The sequence below is a fragment of the Brachyhypopomus gauderio genome, unplaced genomic scaffold (assembly GCF_052324685.1).
Source record: "Brachyhypopomus gauderio isolate BG-103 unplaced genomic scaffold, BGAUD_0.2 sc117, whole genome shotgun sequence".
Lineage (NCBI taxonomy): Eukaryota > Metazoa > Chordata > Actinopteri > Gymnotiformes > Hypopomidae > Brachyhypopomus > Brachyhypopomus gauderio.
In genome coordinates this window covers 55,876-72,479 of record NW_027506938.1, presented here as the reverse complement: position 1 = coordinate 72,479, position 16,604 = coordinate 55,876, and the positions used below count along the sequence as shown (strand labels likewise).

Genomic DNA, 16,604 nt, shown 5'->3' with positions numbered 1-16,604 from the left:
CAATGGTAGCTCGCGAAGTCACTGCAGCGCACACAAGCGGCGAGGGTCTGCGCGGCGAAAATGACGTAATCGCAGTGGCTCCGCCCGTGCGCGAGGGTGTCGCATGCTGTCGATTCGCAAGGTAGTGCACCTCTCGAATTTTGTAACTTCGCGCACCAGTTAAACTTAATTAAGTTAAATATTTATACATATAGTCGAAATAATTCGCTTTTTTATTCACATTATTTAATGGTTGTTTATTTTCAAAACGCCCAATCTTAACGTCTTCACATTCTCTCATGTTTCGTCCTGGAATTACAAGAGGCTCGTATTTGTTAACCTAATACAAGAGAACTGTTCAGTTAGACAGATATTTGTTGTGAAACGAAGTAGTTACAATTTCAAGCATTTTCAAGTACTTTAGCCTAAATTCCAGCACTTTTCAAACCTTTATTACTTTATTCATTTAATGTACAGGACATGTTTTCTTTGAAGGAAGTTTGTTTTTATCTGTTTGCTTGTTGAAAAATGTTTTCACTTGAAATTACTGACAGATCCATAAGAAAATATTGCTTTATTCATTTAAGCATTAAATAATATACACTGTATTAGGTCTTGGTTCAATAGGCTATGTGCAATCATTTCAATATGTTTTAATAAACATTGAACCAGTCCGGCCCTCGGCTTGTAGCAAATTTGGTTTTTTGGCCCTCGGTGTATTTGACTTTGACATCCCTGTCCTACACAAACAGCTCCACCCCCCCCTTACCCATCTGTACAAGGAAATTAACTCTGGTATTTACTTCTTTCTGCTTTATTTCTGAAAGGAGTCTAAACTCCCTCTGCTGGATCAAGGTCTATATTGACTGATTCTCTCCTGTGCTACTGTGTTTATGACAGAAGACCTAAATATGAAAGTGATGTTTGGGCAAAAGGAGACATTACAGACTGTAACTAAACTGTAAAAACTAAGGCAGTGTTAGCTGATGTTCCCCTGATTCAATAATGTTTGTGAACTGGCGCCATCTGGTGGAAATATCGTAAAGGTTTTCATCTTTTTGACTTCTTTACACAGTCCCCTCCTCCCTATAAACAGCTGCCCGTTTAAGCAAGTAAACCTTGGACTACCACACCTGTCTTGACTCACGTCTGTCATAAATGTTTAGATAATCTCTAAACTCTGGCATCAACTCCTTATACTCGCTAACCTGGATGAAGAACTACACTTAGCCTACGGAATTGACGTTTAGGCAGAACGATCTATTACAGCAGCTGTTGGAGGAAATGGCTGCTACAAACATTCTGTCAGAAGAAGAGTTTTCATGTCCTGTGTGCTGTGACATCTTCAGGGATCCTGTTGTACTGTCATGTAGCCACAGTGTGTGTAAAACCTGTCTGCAGCGGTTCTGGGAAATCAAGGGATCTCAAGAATGTCCAGTTTGTAGGAGAAGATCTTCTAAATCCAACCCTCCCCTTAATCGTGCACTAAAGAACCTGTGTGAGTCTTTTCTAGAGAGCAGGAGTCAGAGATCGTCTGCTGGGTCTGAGGTTCTCTGCAGTCTGCACAATGAGAAACTCAAAGTCTTCTGTCTGGAGGACCAACTGCCTGTGTGTGTAGTGTGTCAGATTTCAAAGGCACATAAAACTCACGACTGCTGTCCAGTAGATGAAGCTGTGTGTGACTTTAAGGTATGAAACATACTATATATATATTTATCTGTAATATCTGTTTTCCTCCATGGTTTAGATTATTTTGAAATGAATGTTAAACAGGCTAGATTAAACCTGTCAAGGGATGGGATTTGAGAGAATTAAATCAAACCTTCACAGTTACACATACTGTAAATATATAGTAAATATATAGTATTACTAATTTACAGTAAATGAAACTTGGTCAAAGAGTAAACGTGGCTTTCTTTTCATTCTTGACATTATTTTGTAATCTCTATAATCTCCAATACAGATACAGACACTGAGATTAAATCCTGTAAGACTCGTACTGTCCTCTGCCATTTTTACAGAACAAACTCAAGACCTCACTGGAGTCTCTACAGCAGCATCTGAAGGTCTTAGAGGAACATAAACAAGTCTGTGAGAAAACAGCAGCCCACATTAAGGTGAAAGGTCACTCTGAGTTCTGAATGGTGCTGTGATCACTGTCCACGTACACCATAATGAAACACACACATTTGGACAGTTTATATTTCCTCATCATCTCCCATTCCAGTATCAGGCCCAGCATACAGAGAGGCAGATAAAGGAGGAGTTTGAGAAGATCCACCAGTTTCTAAGAGATGAAGAAGCAGCAAGAATAGCTGCACTGAAGGAGGAAGAGGAGCAGAAGAGCCACATGATGAGGAGGAAGATTGAGGAGATGAGTGGAGAAATAGCATCTCTTTCAGATCAAATTAGAAACACAGAGAAGGAGATGGAAGCTGAGAACATCCCGTTCTTACTAGTAAGAATCACTCAATCTGTCTCTCTCTCACTTAAACACACGTACAAAACATGATAAATGCACCAATGTAAGTGAAAAAGAATCACTCATTGGCCATCTTGACACTACTTCACACACACACACACACACACACATATAAAAGTACAAGTAAAAGGTTTTGACTTTTGTTGTATGTGTATGTGTCAGGGTCTTTAGACACATTGATTTTATATCATATAAGGAAAAGGGATATTTGACAGTCATATTATAATTGCATTTCAATTTCTGTGTACAATTGTCACTTTGTTTCCTTCTCAGAACGTATCGTCCACATTGAAACAGTAAGTGATTATTATTTCTGTTTGATCTCCATATTTTTACACATTGATTGTTCTGATACATTCAGATCTTCAGTCTGTGGTCTCTGTTATTTCAGAAACATGATATATGAAGAAGGAATAAAAATGTTATATATTTAGGAATAAAAAACAAACTGATATTGACAGTAACGGGGTGACAGAAGCAGCAGACGTGGATTATGGTGCCATGGAATCTTTAATGTCAATCACATGCAGTGTAATAAAACACAGCCACACACACAGCAATGACAATTACACACAGTGAAATAAAACACAGCCACACACACACACACACACAGTGTAATATAACACACACATGGATAGTCAGAGGAAGATAAACACTTAAGGTGTAAAGTTCCTGACTTTGCAGTCAAAGGGCAGCAACAGAAGAAAATACTCGCAGGTTCACTCCCCTACGCTCAAGGAATACACAGAGATGACTGGCAGAACCTGTGGGCTGAAGTAGGAAGTGAGGTGATGACAGACAGGTGTCAGTGATGATGGAGTATGTGGGTGAATTAGAAAGGGGCTGTGTAGAGAAATGTGTGGAATGTGAAGTGGGCGGCTCCCCTTTGGGGAGATTGCTGCGGTTTGCGGGAGTATATTTATATTATTTACGTTGATACCCAGCGTTAAGATTAAATCTAGGGCATGATTTCGATAATGTGTAGGTCCTACACATTTATTAGAGTTAAATAGTCACCAGATTGAGTCCACGTTTCAGTTAGACATAGAATATCAATTTTCATCTAGTGGTATAAGTAACATTGGCCAAAACGTTCAAAATGCCAAATTACATTTGTATGCAGATGATAGTTATTTACTGTTCAGCACCAAACTTTGCAAAGTCTTTTCAATATCTTCAGTCAGCTTTTGATCAAATACAAGATCAATTATATCACATGAATCTTGTATTAAATGCTGGAAAAACTAAACTTGTGTTTTTCTCTAAGTCAAAAACACAAACAGCTAAAGTGTCTGCACTGTCAGGACTGACCCCGGAATCGCTCCTCCTGTCGCCACAGGAGGAGACTCACGAGCCAGTGCTCGCTCCCGAGCCAACACTCGTTTGTGGACCAGCGCTCGCGCACAGACCAACATTAGTTCACGAACGCGTTCACAAACACGCAATCAGCAGTGATGACCTGCAGCTGTTCGCCTCCCTATTTAAGGAGGACGACTGCAGAGTCTCATTGCTGAGTTGTTTGTTGCTGTCTCCACGCGCTTTCAGCCAGCCTTCTCTTGGTGTTCAATGTGTCTTCGTTGCACTTGCCTTATTCGCTGTTTTCCCTGTCGTTTCCGAGTTCGCTCACCACTTCGCTACTTCTGGCCAATCTCAAGTTTTCCAGCCCTGTTGTTTCTCTATCTAGTTTCGTTTGTTATTTTGGGAAGGGTTTTTTGTTTGCTCCCCGTTGTGGTTTGAGAGCCAGCTACTTCCCCTGGCGTCTTCAGTTTGTGTCTTTTTTTTTGGTTTTCTCGCGTCGAGTATTCCGCAATCTTTTGGTTTCTCTTTCTGTTTCGAGTTTCCCTCCGTTCTTCCCTTTCACGGAGGTATTTTCTTTTGGCGCTTTTCCCGCATTCCATTTGGCGGAGGTTTCAGTTCACTGTTTTATTTCGTGATCGGCATTTGGGTCTTCCCGGTTTAACATTACACGCGTTGTGTGCGGGTTCGCATTCCAACACGTAACATGCACCAAACTTGGTCAACAGATTCAACTAGTGTCAAGTTTTAAATATCTGGGTTTCTTAATTGATAAGTTATCTTTTAAACCTCATATCCAGCATTTAATTTAATTTAAAAGCTGAGACTTGTATTAGATTTTTATTACAGAAATAAATCTTGTTTTTCTTTTACTGTAAAAAAAAAGAGGTTAGTTGAATCAACGTTTATGCCTATAATAGATTATGGAGATACATTGAATATGCATGCTCCTGTGCGCTGTTTGAGCATACTGGACAGTGTGTATCACAGTGCTTTGCATTTTATAACAAACTGCTGACCACTTAACCATCATTGTTTGTTGTATACAAAAGTGAATTGGACTTTGTTGCAGGTACAACGCCTTCTACATTGGTATATTTTTATTTATAAAGTGCTAATTGATAATCTACCTTATTATTTATCCTGTCTTTTGAATGGAAAGGCAGGGTTTGCTCAGTCTTCGCTCGAGTGAGTTTTTGCAACTTGTTATACCTAGAGCTGGGATAGACTGCCTTTAGCTTTGCTGTTCCATACACATGGAACCTGTTACAGATGGATATAAAAATCAAGGACATTGTTTCTTTGAGTAGATTTAAGACCCCGATAAGAGCAGTCGGGTCCAGATCATCTGTGTGTGTGTGTGTGTGTGTGTGTTACGACTACTCTAGGCAATAGCCCTAACAGAGAAAGGATATGGAGAGACTGTGATGGGGATAGTGAAAAGATTAGTGTTTTATTTACAATTGCTCAGGGATGTAACTTCAGGACACGACCCGATGCTCAAAATAATAAACTATGCATCTATAACCAAAACAATATCGACTACCTTACCCAAAGCCTGTTCAACAAAAAGTAAACAAAATACAATATCCTACCCTAACTTCCTATAACAAAACAAAGAGAACGGGATAAACAAAAAGTGTTGTAGTCCTTTCTTCCCGTTTGGGCCGTATTAACAGGCTTAAACTATTTACACAAATATTTATACATATATACACACATTATATTAGTGGTGGGACTTTAACGCGTTAATTTCGATTAATTAATTACATGGAAAATAACGAACTAAAAAAATTTACGCATTTTAACGCATGAGACACTTTTGCACCGTGGAATATTTCTCAGATTATATGGACGCACAATAAGATGAGCATTATGGAGATTACTGAAGAGGCTACGCTGGTGGATGGGAAATTTAAATATAAGAAACTTCCAGATGGAAGTACAAACCAAAATAGTGTTATTTGCACTTTATGTAGGAAGGAGTTCGCTTATCACAGGAGCACCTTCGTTACCACCTCAACGCAAAACATGTTGGGGCTAACCAGAGACCGTATATATAAGTGGACTGAACGACACGAGTGAAAAGTGAAGCCTCCGTGTGTCAGCTGCCTTCTAGTGGCTGGCTGCAGTACAACTTTTAACCCCGCCCATTCCCATGTAAGTGCCGGGCCGGACGAGAAACTTAGAATTTTTATTACACGTAAAAAAGTTTTTTGAGCAATTATATTTCGTCAGTTCTATAACACCCCATTGCGTTAGTGTCTCTCCCAGTGTTTTTCTGTACGATAAACAGATTTTGTAGAAGTTATTAAGTGTTATTTAAAGGGGTGTGGAGTTAAGGTGATTGACAATTAATAGCTGCGTTGGTTGACATTTAATACCAGACGCTCAAACGTGAACGTGCTCAACAGCAAAACTCTATCAAAACTCTCGACAGCAGTATTAAAACCTTTTACCTTTGTTTATTTTGTAAAACGTCAAAAGTGTCTATACTGGTGGGCGTATCCTAACGAATGTGATCAGAGTTGGGGCGGAGATACGGTCTCTGGCGGAGATACTGTCCTGCCTACCGGTTCTAATGCGCATGCTCTGGCTCCAATTTTCATCTACTGCGCAAGCGCATCCAAGATGGCAGCGTCCAGGACGCCATCTTGGTGGCTTCAAAAATTCACAACGGGAGTCAACGGTGACGTACTGTCCATTATACATACGGTCTCTGGGGCTAACGCGCAGGTCAGTAATGATAACTTAGCTGCTAAATGTATTCCTAGTGCGAACAGTGTCGCCAGTCAACACTCGACCACATGTCGGGGTTCAAATTAAGAAACAAAATGTCAAAGTCCACGACAGACAAATTGACCAATTCACTGGCGAGATGGATTGCTGTGGACTGTAGACCGCTCTCTGTGGTCGAAGGCTTAAGTAAGACGCGGCAAGTTTAAACGCCTCCGCCGCTCATGGAGGTTCACGCGAGGTGGGTGGAGTCGTCCGCTACGGTCACTCGCGAAAGTATAATCCATGCTTTACAAGAAGTGCTGCAAATTGCGTCAGCTGATGCAAGTTACGAACTGCAATCCAGCAGCTGTATGATGAGGAAAGGGAAGTAAAACAGGTTATTGTGAAGAGCGCCACAAATGTGGCTCTGACTGGGGATCACTGGACCTCTGTTAGCAACAAGAATGATCTTGGTGTGACAGCTCATATTATACAGTGGGGAAAATAAGTATTTAGTCAGTCACCAATTGTGCAAGTTCTTCCACTTAAAAAGATGAGAGAGGCCTGTAATTGACATCATAGGTAGACCTCAACTATGAGAGACAAAATGTGAAAAGAAATTGAGAAAATCATTTTGTCTGACTTTTAAAGAATTTATTTGCAAATAATGGTGGAAAATAAGTATTTGGTCAATAACAAAAGTTCATCTCAATACTTTGTTGTATATCCTCTGTTGGCAATGACAGAGGTCAAACGTTTTCTGTAAGTCTTCACAAGGTTGGCACACACTGTTGCTGGTATGTTGGCCCATTCCTCCATGCAGATCTCTTCACGTTTCATCTTCATTGCCCTTGCTGATGGAAGGAGGTTTGCACCCAAAATCTCACAATACATGGCCCCATTCATTCTTTCATGTACACGGACCAGTCGTCCTGGTCCCTTTGCAGAGAAACAGCCCCAAAGCATGATGTTGCCACCCCCGTGCTTGACAGTTGGTATGGTGTTCTTTGGATGCAACTCAGCATTCACTGTCCTCCAAACACGACGAGTTGTGTTTTTACCAAATAGTTCTACTTTGGTTTCATCTGACCATATGACATTCTCCCAATACTCTTCTGGAACATCCAAATGCTCTCTAGCAAACTTCAGACGTGCCTGGCTTAAGCAGGGGGACACGTCTGGCACTGCAAGATCTGAGTCCCTGGCGTCGTAGTGTGTTGCTGATGGTAGCCTTTGTAACGTTAGTCCCAGCTTTCTGCAGGTCATTCACTAGATCCCCCCCTTGTGGTTCTGGGATTTTTCCTCACCGTGCTTGTGATCATTTTAACCCCACGGGCTGAGATCTTGCGTGGAGCCCCAGATCGAGGGAGATTAGTAGTGGTCTTGTATGTCTTCCATTTTCTGATTATTGCTCCCACAGTAGATTTCTTCACACCAAGCTGCTTGCCTATTGCAGATTCAGTCTTCCCAGCCTGGTGCAGGTCTACAATTCGGTTTCTGGTGTCCTCCGACAGCTCTTTCGTCTTCACCATAGTGGAGTTTGGAGTGTGACTGTTTGAGGTTGTGGGCAGGTGTCTTTATACTGTTAACGACTTCAAACAGGTGCCATTAATACAGGTAATGAGTGGGGGAAAGAGGAGCCTCTAAAAAAAGAAGTTACAGGTCTGTGACAGCCAGAAATCTTGCTTGTTTGTAGGTGACCAAATACTTATTTCCCACCATTATTATTTTAAAAGTCAGACAAAATTATTTTCTCAATTTTTTTTCACATTTTGTCTCTCATAGTTGAGGTCTACCTATGATGTCAATTACAGGCCTCTCTCATCTTTTTAAGTGGGAAAACTTGCACAATTGGTGACTGACTAAATACTTATTTTCCCCACTGTAGATGATGAATGGAAGATCCAGTCATTTGCTTTGAGCATGCAGAAGACCACTTCTAGGCACTATGGAGATGCCTGTGGTAGAGGCAAAATATAAGGGAAAAATATACCATCTAAAATGGTATTAAAAAACATATTCTGATTTACTTCAGTTCTTCTTATTCTTCCAATATTCTGAGCAATGAGTGTGACATGGTGGGAGGAGAGACACTTCTGGACCTGGAGCGTCAGACACGAACAACGACCAACATTGGTCATAATGTGTGTGTGTGTGTGTGTGTGTGTGTGTGTGTGTGTGTGTTTTAATTGATTTTATATAAGATTGTTTGAAATTCTGGAATGTACTTTGCAATGTTGTCATTTGAGCTGCTGCTCGGTCTCTCATGGCCAGGTCTCCCTTGTAAAAGAGATATTGTATCTCAAGGGACTAACCTGGTTAAATAAAGGCAAAGAAATAAAAATAATAGCTTTATACATTTCCAGAGTTCATCACACACCAAAACAACCTGAGAAGGTGCCAGGAGCTCTGATCAATGTAGCAAAACATCTTTCCAACCTGAAGTTCAGAGTCTGGGAGAGAATGCAGAAGATTCTCCAGTACTGTGAGTTTTGGTGTTCTTTGATTAATTAGAGTAATTCTGTTCTCCTCACAATTAGAACTCTATAGAGAGAAAAACATTAACATTGTGTGTTTGGTACATGAACTATTCCAGTATTAAAGGCTGTATTAGTATAAACAGTGAGGGGGACGACCAGTTGACTGCTGGTCTGAGGAGAGACAGTCAGTCCATGAGGAGATATACACCACCCACTCTCCACCTCTACACACCACCCACTCTCCACCTCTACACACCACCCACTCTCCACCTCTACACCACCCACTCTCCATCTCTACACCACCCACTCTCCACCTCTACACCACCCACTCTCCACCTCTACACACCACCCACTCTCCCCCTCTACACACCACCCACTCTCCCCCTCTACACCACCCATTCTCCACCTCTACACACCACACACTCACCACCTCTACACACCACCCACTCTCCACCTCTACACACCACCCACTCTCCACCTCTACACACCACCCACTCTACACCTCTACACACCACCCACTCTACACCTCTACACACCACCCACTCTCCACCTCTACACCACCCACTCTCCCCTCTAAACACCACACACTCTCCCTGGGACATCACCACCTCCACCTGCTCCTCCATCCTGTATAAATGAAGATACTAGGGGTCTATAGGAAGTCCGGTATCCTGAGTCTGAGTTCCATGGATCTCCATCTCTGAGGGACCAAGCGTGTCAGCTGAGACCCTCCCTTATCTTTGTGTGTCTGTGTCCTTGTCATCATATTTGAGTCTGTGTCTTTTCCTGTCTATATCCCTGTGACCGTCTTTGTGTCTGTCCCTGTCTGTGTGCCTGTGTCTTTTCCTGTCTGTGACTATATCACTGTCTTTGTTTCTCTATCACCATCTTTGTGTCTGTCTGTCCTTCTCTGTGTCCCTGTCACTGTCTTTGTGTCTGTCCCTGTGTTGTCCTTAGTGTTGTTGCTGCTTCCCATCCGTGTGTCTGTCTTTCTGTCAGTCACTGTGTCTTAGTGATGGCAAAAGTGGGGCTTTTGGGAGATTGAATCAAATGAACCAATTGATTCAGAAAATGATTCAATCTTGTCAAATGATTGAATCATCACACACCACAGTGACATCTAGTGGGCAACCAGGGCCTAAATCCACAACCTTTTCTTAACAGAAATAGAAGTAATGTGTTTTTTTTATGAAAAATTACATGAAATATTCCCCCATAGCATGTGTCCCTAAATCAATTTTAGTCATGAAAACATATCATTTTGCAGAGAACAGGGTTGTTTTAATGATGTCATTAAGATTTTTCATTTTTCATTATGATACACTGGTTAGTCAGTGGATTGATATAGCTGACATTATTAATTTTACATTGCAATGTAGGGAAATGCTTGTGTAATCCTTTATTTATTAAATATTGCAAGTAATCAGTTGTAATCACAAGTAATCTGGAAAGATTCTGATATCAGACCAGCTGCTTGAACTTGAGTGCGGACTAAAACGTGCGAAAAGATTCAAAACGTCTCGAAACTACGTGACATAACAGAACCCATTTTTGGAACAGTCATGTGGCTTTTCACTTTTGATACAGACTTCGTAACCGTGATTCAAATGAATCCATACAGTTTGATTCCGCGTTTCGAGTTTGACATTACAACTGTGTCTGTGTTGTTGTGTGTGTCGCCCCCTGTTGTCCTGGCGAGGGTGTTGTAGTTGTGGCACATCGGTGGACTCCTCCCTGGAGGATCTGCTCCTGGGGGGTCTGGACACTGTGGTCCTTGGCCTCTGGTCCCGTCCTTCAGTCTGGGGACAGTCCACTGGTGTTAGTCTCTCTGGGAGTAGTGCCCTTTAGTGGGGGAACTGTAACATTATCCACTCACTAATGAGGACACACACACACTTCAGTACACAGACACTAATAATACACACATGCAGTGTGACAGTATAACAGTAGTAACAGTAGCACTACACTAGTTAAGAGTTTCATGTGATACATAACAAATCCAAGATATGTAGACATGTATTAATGAATAAAACACACTGTATGCTGCAGAGTGAGGAGGCAGACACAAACTCTGAGGAGAGCGAGATTTATTATGGGAAATTCCAAACTCAGGGTTGAAGAGAAGGGCACGGGTCAGATCTTCGAGGGAGTACAAACATGAAACATGTAGCGACATACTAAACACAAGGAGTACTCACAAAACCAGGCAGGGAAACAGAACATGCAGGAACAAATGCTAGAACAGACAAGAGAAAAAACCGAGTAAACTCACAAGAATCACGAATCACAAATACCAGAAAAACAGAGATCGCAAACTTCACAAAATAACGACACCCTGGAACTATAAATACACAGAACTAACAAGACACAGTTGGAAACACTAATGACATGGGTGTGACAGACAGAGGGAAACCATGGAAACAGACAAGCAGGGAATACAGACACAAGGAACATGGAACCGGAGTGACAGCTAGAAGAGGGGGGCGTAGCCCTACGTGACAACACAATTTCAAGCATCAAAACAACAAGCACACAAGTACTGCAGGGGTGTGTGGTGAACACACATCACCATCACTTCCCTCTTATCAACCTACTGCAGCATTTCACTCAGAGTAAAGGGCCTGCAGTCTGTAGATGTGACCTCATCACATAAACACATGAAGAACATGATGATTCATTCTGTTCTCTCTCCTCAGACCCTGTTAATCTGGACCCCAACACTGCACATCCAGAACACCACCTGTCTGATGATCTCACTACTGTAGAACTGAGACCACAGGACTCACTGCTTCCTGATAATCCAGAGAGATTTGATGAGTGGGAGTGTGTCCTGGGCTCTGAGGGCTTTAACTCAGGGACACACTGCTGGGATGTTGATGTTGGAGACAGTGATGGCTGGATACTGGGTGTAATTAGAGAGTCTGAATGGAGAAAGGGATGGAGGTTCTGGGATTCAGTGTGGCGTCTGTGCTACTATAAAAACACTGGTAAATACTGGACATACTGCCCAGGACAGACAGATCACTTCCTCACACCTACAGAGAAAGTGCAGAGGGTCAGAGTTCAGCTGGACTGGGACAGGGGGAAAGTGACATTCACTGATCTTCTAACCAGTTCACACCTGCGCACTATAACACACACTTTTACTGACACTGTTTTCCCTTTATTCTATAATTACAGTTCCTCTCCTATGAGGATCTTACCAGTAAAGATATCAGTAACAGTGGAACAGCAAAGTTAATGTTGCCTTGAAATAATCTTCATACATATCATGAAATAATTGTAGACCAGAGACCTATTACAATACTTTATTAGGGTGTTTTTCATCTATCCATTAGACAGTAAAATGCTGATATTAGTTTAAATAACCATGCTGATAGTATTTCTTTATCAGACTCAGCAGTGTTATATCTGCGCCTAAAACTGCTCATATTCCCATATACAGTCATTAATATTTCAAGCTCCAGTGGTGTGTAATATGATGCTCTATTCTTATTCTCTCTTATGTCCATGAAAAATCCAATTTATCTGTGCTCCATTAAGAATGTCTTTTATAGTTATGCGTGAATGCACTTCTGTCAGGGTCAACCTACTCAGAGTTGATCAACCCTGATTACTTTAACTCTGATCAGGAACTGGGTATCAGGGTAGCCTAAGTCAATGCAGATTTTAGAGTTTGTTAATTTTAAAGTTTGTTAAGCCGCTTCCTGGTATAACCCCTGGGTTCATGTCCTGGGTAGGGGGGCTGCCTACAGCGTTCATTACAATCACACAAATCACTTTAGCACAGGGGTGTCCAAACTTTTTTCATTGAGGGCCACAAAATAGATATACAGCTAGAGAAGTTAGAGAAATCTATTAAAAGTGATCAAATATTTTATATTGTTGAATATAATTCAATAAATTGTTCTTTACTGATTTATTAAGACAAAGGTTGGTAGCTTTTTTCTCAGAACAGCAGCCTCAGGATTATTCTTGGAAGGTTTACAGTACAGAGAAAAAACACTAAAGGGGAAAATGTTAAGCTCGTTATTTACTTTATTAACATTCATTTGAAACGATTATCAACATTAACATACTGAACTTGACTTGATAACAGGCGTGCATGTAATTTTAGTAAATTATTCTGGTGAGTATCAGCTGCGTTGGTATGTAAATCTGTAATGTCTGACTCGGCCCTCCCCCTGGTTCATGCTGTTATTATTATTATTGTTTTGTTTAATCATCCGTGGTCACGCCCTGTTTTGTTTCCCCCGCCCAGTATTAGTCTCATCAGCTGTTTTGGGTTTGTTTGTGTAATGAGTTGGGGTTTTATTCCCTGTGTTCTCATTCCTTCGTTGGAGGTCGTTGTTTTGTGTAACCGTCAGGCTCCTGTTTCACGCCACATAACCATGTTAGGTCGGAGTTCTCCGCTTCTGATTATGTATCTGTTTTTCCTAGTCATGTTAACTGAGTATCTACATGATCAGAGTTTAGTCATTTAAGTATGAATATCAGCGGTATCGTTTGTTTATGTCCCGGTCTCTAACTGATTTAATCTCCTCGGTGTATGTGTCGGAACAGTTAGTTGTTCCTTGGTTAGCGTGATTTGTGTCCTTCTAGTTCGGTGTGTGTCATCGTCGATTGTAGTGTAGTTCTCGTTTGTTGGTTCTTTTCAACTTTTGGTGTTTCCTTAGTCGAGTGTTCTCTGGGATTGGTTGCTCGTGTTTTTAACCTTTTGTCGATATTTCGTGTCTGGGTATTTGAAGATTCAAATTTGTGTGTGACGTTTATTTAGTTTTTATTGTATTGTCATATTATGTAAAATAGCCTTCACGGCTTCCATTCTGCGTATGATTGCTGTATGTTAACGCTACGAGTTGTTACATCAGTGCAAACGCGACGAGTTGTTACATCAGTGCAAACGCGACGAGTTGTTACATCAGTGCAAACGCGACGAGTTGTTACATCAGTGCAAACGCGACGAGTTGTTACATCAGTGCAAACGCGACGAGTTGTTACATCAGTGCAAACGCGACGAGTTGTTACATCAGTGCAAACGCGACGAGTTGTTACATCAGTGCAAACGCGACGAGTTGTTACATCAGTGCAAACGCGACGAGTTGTTACATCAGTGCAAACGCGACGAGTTGTTACTGACAATAAAAATGTTGCTGTATGCATTATATCATCGTTGTGTGTTAAAGTAATGTGAGTCGTTATGTCTCGCACCGTCCGCGTTGGCGCAGTTAGACTGCGAGCTAGTTCCGTCAATAAATCAGCCTCTCTCCAGCAATTGTGTCCGTCTCCTGATTCACACTCGTTACAAAATCGGACCATCCAGCTGTGGGGCTGATCCACATTATCCCAGAAGCGATTGCTCTAAGACTGCAAGGGAAGCTCAGATTCCCCCAAATTGTCAAAAAATAAGTGATCAAATATATAGGGGAGACCAGGGACAGTTGTAACACTTTTTGTGATTTTTTCCAATGAATCAAAAACCATTTACACTGGAATAGCCAATTTGCTGTATTGGGTCATTCTACAAAAACGTCCACTTTTGACAGGTGGAAATTTTTCCTATATAAATTTCTTTTTTTAGGATTTTAAATTATACTACATTATTACTGTACTAATTGGCTATAAGAACATATATATGGTACACCTAAATGGCTTTTTGCCTTTTTTGTACATTTATTTAAAGATTTCATGTACCGTTACCCATCAGGATTGTAACACCAGTGACGGTAACACCAGTGACAACTGTCATAACAAACCTATTTTACAAAGTAGCTGCCACAGGGAATCAAACCACATGTTGACAGTCATGAACTACTCACTGAATTATGTATAAATTAATCAATTTTTATTATTCTATATTCATTTTCCAAAGATTAAAGTAGGGCATACCAGTGACTTGCACTAAAGCTTCGAAGGAAATCTTGGGGTAGATGATAAAATTTATAAAAAATGAAAAATGACATTGAACTTACAATGTGTCTGTTTTAATTAATCTTCAGAGAGGAAACAAAATGACTTCCTGTGTGGTCATCAGCATGGCTTTGTATATTAAAATAATAGTCTTTTGTCATACGGTAACACCAGTGACATGAATATTGGGGACGTACACATTTAGTATGTATTTTATTATATTTATTTGCAATAGTGTATTTTTAAATATTTTGGTTGATATATTGGACCTTTATGGACACATAACTGCAGTTGAGTTAATAAAGTATATGTTTTCCATTAAGAAATAAAGCCCTTAGTTTCAAAGCATGACAGCGAGGACAGGTATTTTTGGGCATACTTGGAAAAACACTGACTCGTAAGTGGTTCAAAAAGGTATAATTGTTCAAATATCATGTTGTTTTGTCTTAAAATGTAAATAAATCCCTAAATTTGAGGGCTTTTAAAATGCAACAGCCCTTTAAAATCTAGGGACACAAAAGTGGACATTTCTGTAGAATGACCCTATTATGAACTTCAATGTGTCAACTACTGAAACAATGTATTTAAGTGGGTTTATGAAATATGTACAGGTTGCAAAATTGATTTAAATACAGTCACTCCAATGTTACAACAAGGTTGTAACATTTAAAATTTACTTAGACAATCAAATACTCAAAATGAAAAAGATTATTTATCATTCATGTTATTGTGACTATTCATTTATTTTGTTTAAATAGGCCTAATGATTACTTTCACACCACATGACAAAAACAGAGGGGAAGGCTCAGGCACCACACATGGTGTGATGGGGGGATGAAGGTTCAGACACCACACATGGTGTGATGGGAGGATGAAGGTTCAGACACCACACATGGTGTGATGGAAGGATGAAGGTTCAGGCACCACACATGGTGTGATGGGAGGATGAAGGTTCAGGCACCACACATGGTGTGATGGGGAGGATGAAGGTTCAGACACCACACATGGTGTGATGGGAGGATGAAGGTTCAGACACCACACATGGTGTGATGGGGAGGATGAAGGTTCAGACACCACACATGGTGTGATGGGGAGGACGAAGGTTCAGACACCACACATGGTGTGATGGGAGGATGAAGGTTCAGACACCACACATGGTGTGATGGGGAGGATGCTGCAGGTGGTGTGTAGGATGCCACTGTTGCCACAGTGGGTGTTGGGGCGGTAATACATGCAACTGCATTCACTGCAGCTGCAGTGGAAGATCAAACCTGTAGTGTCACTGCAGGCGGTGGGCGATCTTTGACCAGGGATAGTTCAAAGTCACTGTCATTTAAAATATCTCTTTTAAAAAGCCAAATTCCAGTGCAAAAGTTGAAGTGCGGGCCATATTCTATTGTGTTTATAAAATGTCTTGCTGGTCCCCTCACACACTGCTCTCTCAAATACTGATACATGAACTACAATAAATGAACTACTTTTTTAAAGAACTTATCATTGCTTAACTAACTTATTTTATTATTTACAAGTACAATGAAAATTAAAATCATGATCTCAAAATTATGTAAATATTTACTTCAAATGTTTTGCTCCACTCCTATTTAATGAATAAAAATTAAAACCTGAAGTTCAGTTAGCTGATATTTCCCTGATTCAAGTACTTGATAGTAAACTGTCGCCATCTGGTGGAGACATCACACTTTTTCAACTCCTTTATTTCTTTACAAAAGCTCCTCCTC

General features: G+C 40.8%; 1 protein-coding gene across 1 annotated transcript; it reads left to right on the top strand.

The window, feature by feature from the left end:
* The first annotated feature begins 1,113 nt into the window (after positions 1–1,113).
* On the top strand, positions 1,114–12,196 carry LOC143497939 (E3 ubiquitin-protein ligase TRIM35-like). The gene is made up of 6 exons (XM_076993597.1): positions 1,114–1,668; positions 2,001–2,096; positions 2,207–2,437; positions 2,735–2,757; positions 8,842–8,960; positions 11,652–12,196. The coding sequence occupies exons 1-6, from the start codon at positions 1,264–1,266 to the stop codon at positions 12,194–12,196; spliced, it is 1,419 nt and encodes a 472-aa protein (XP_076849712.1). The 5' UTR covers positions 1,114–1,263.
* Positions 12,197–16,604: the final 4,408 nt, after the last annotated feature.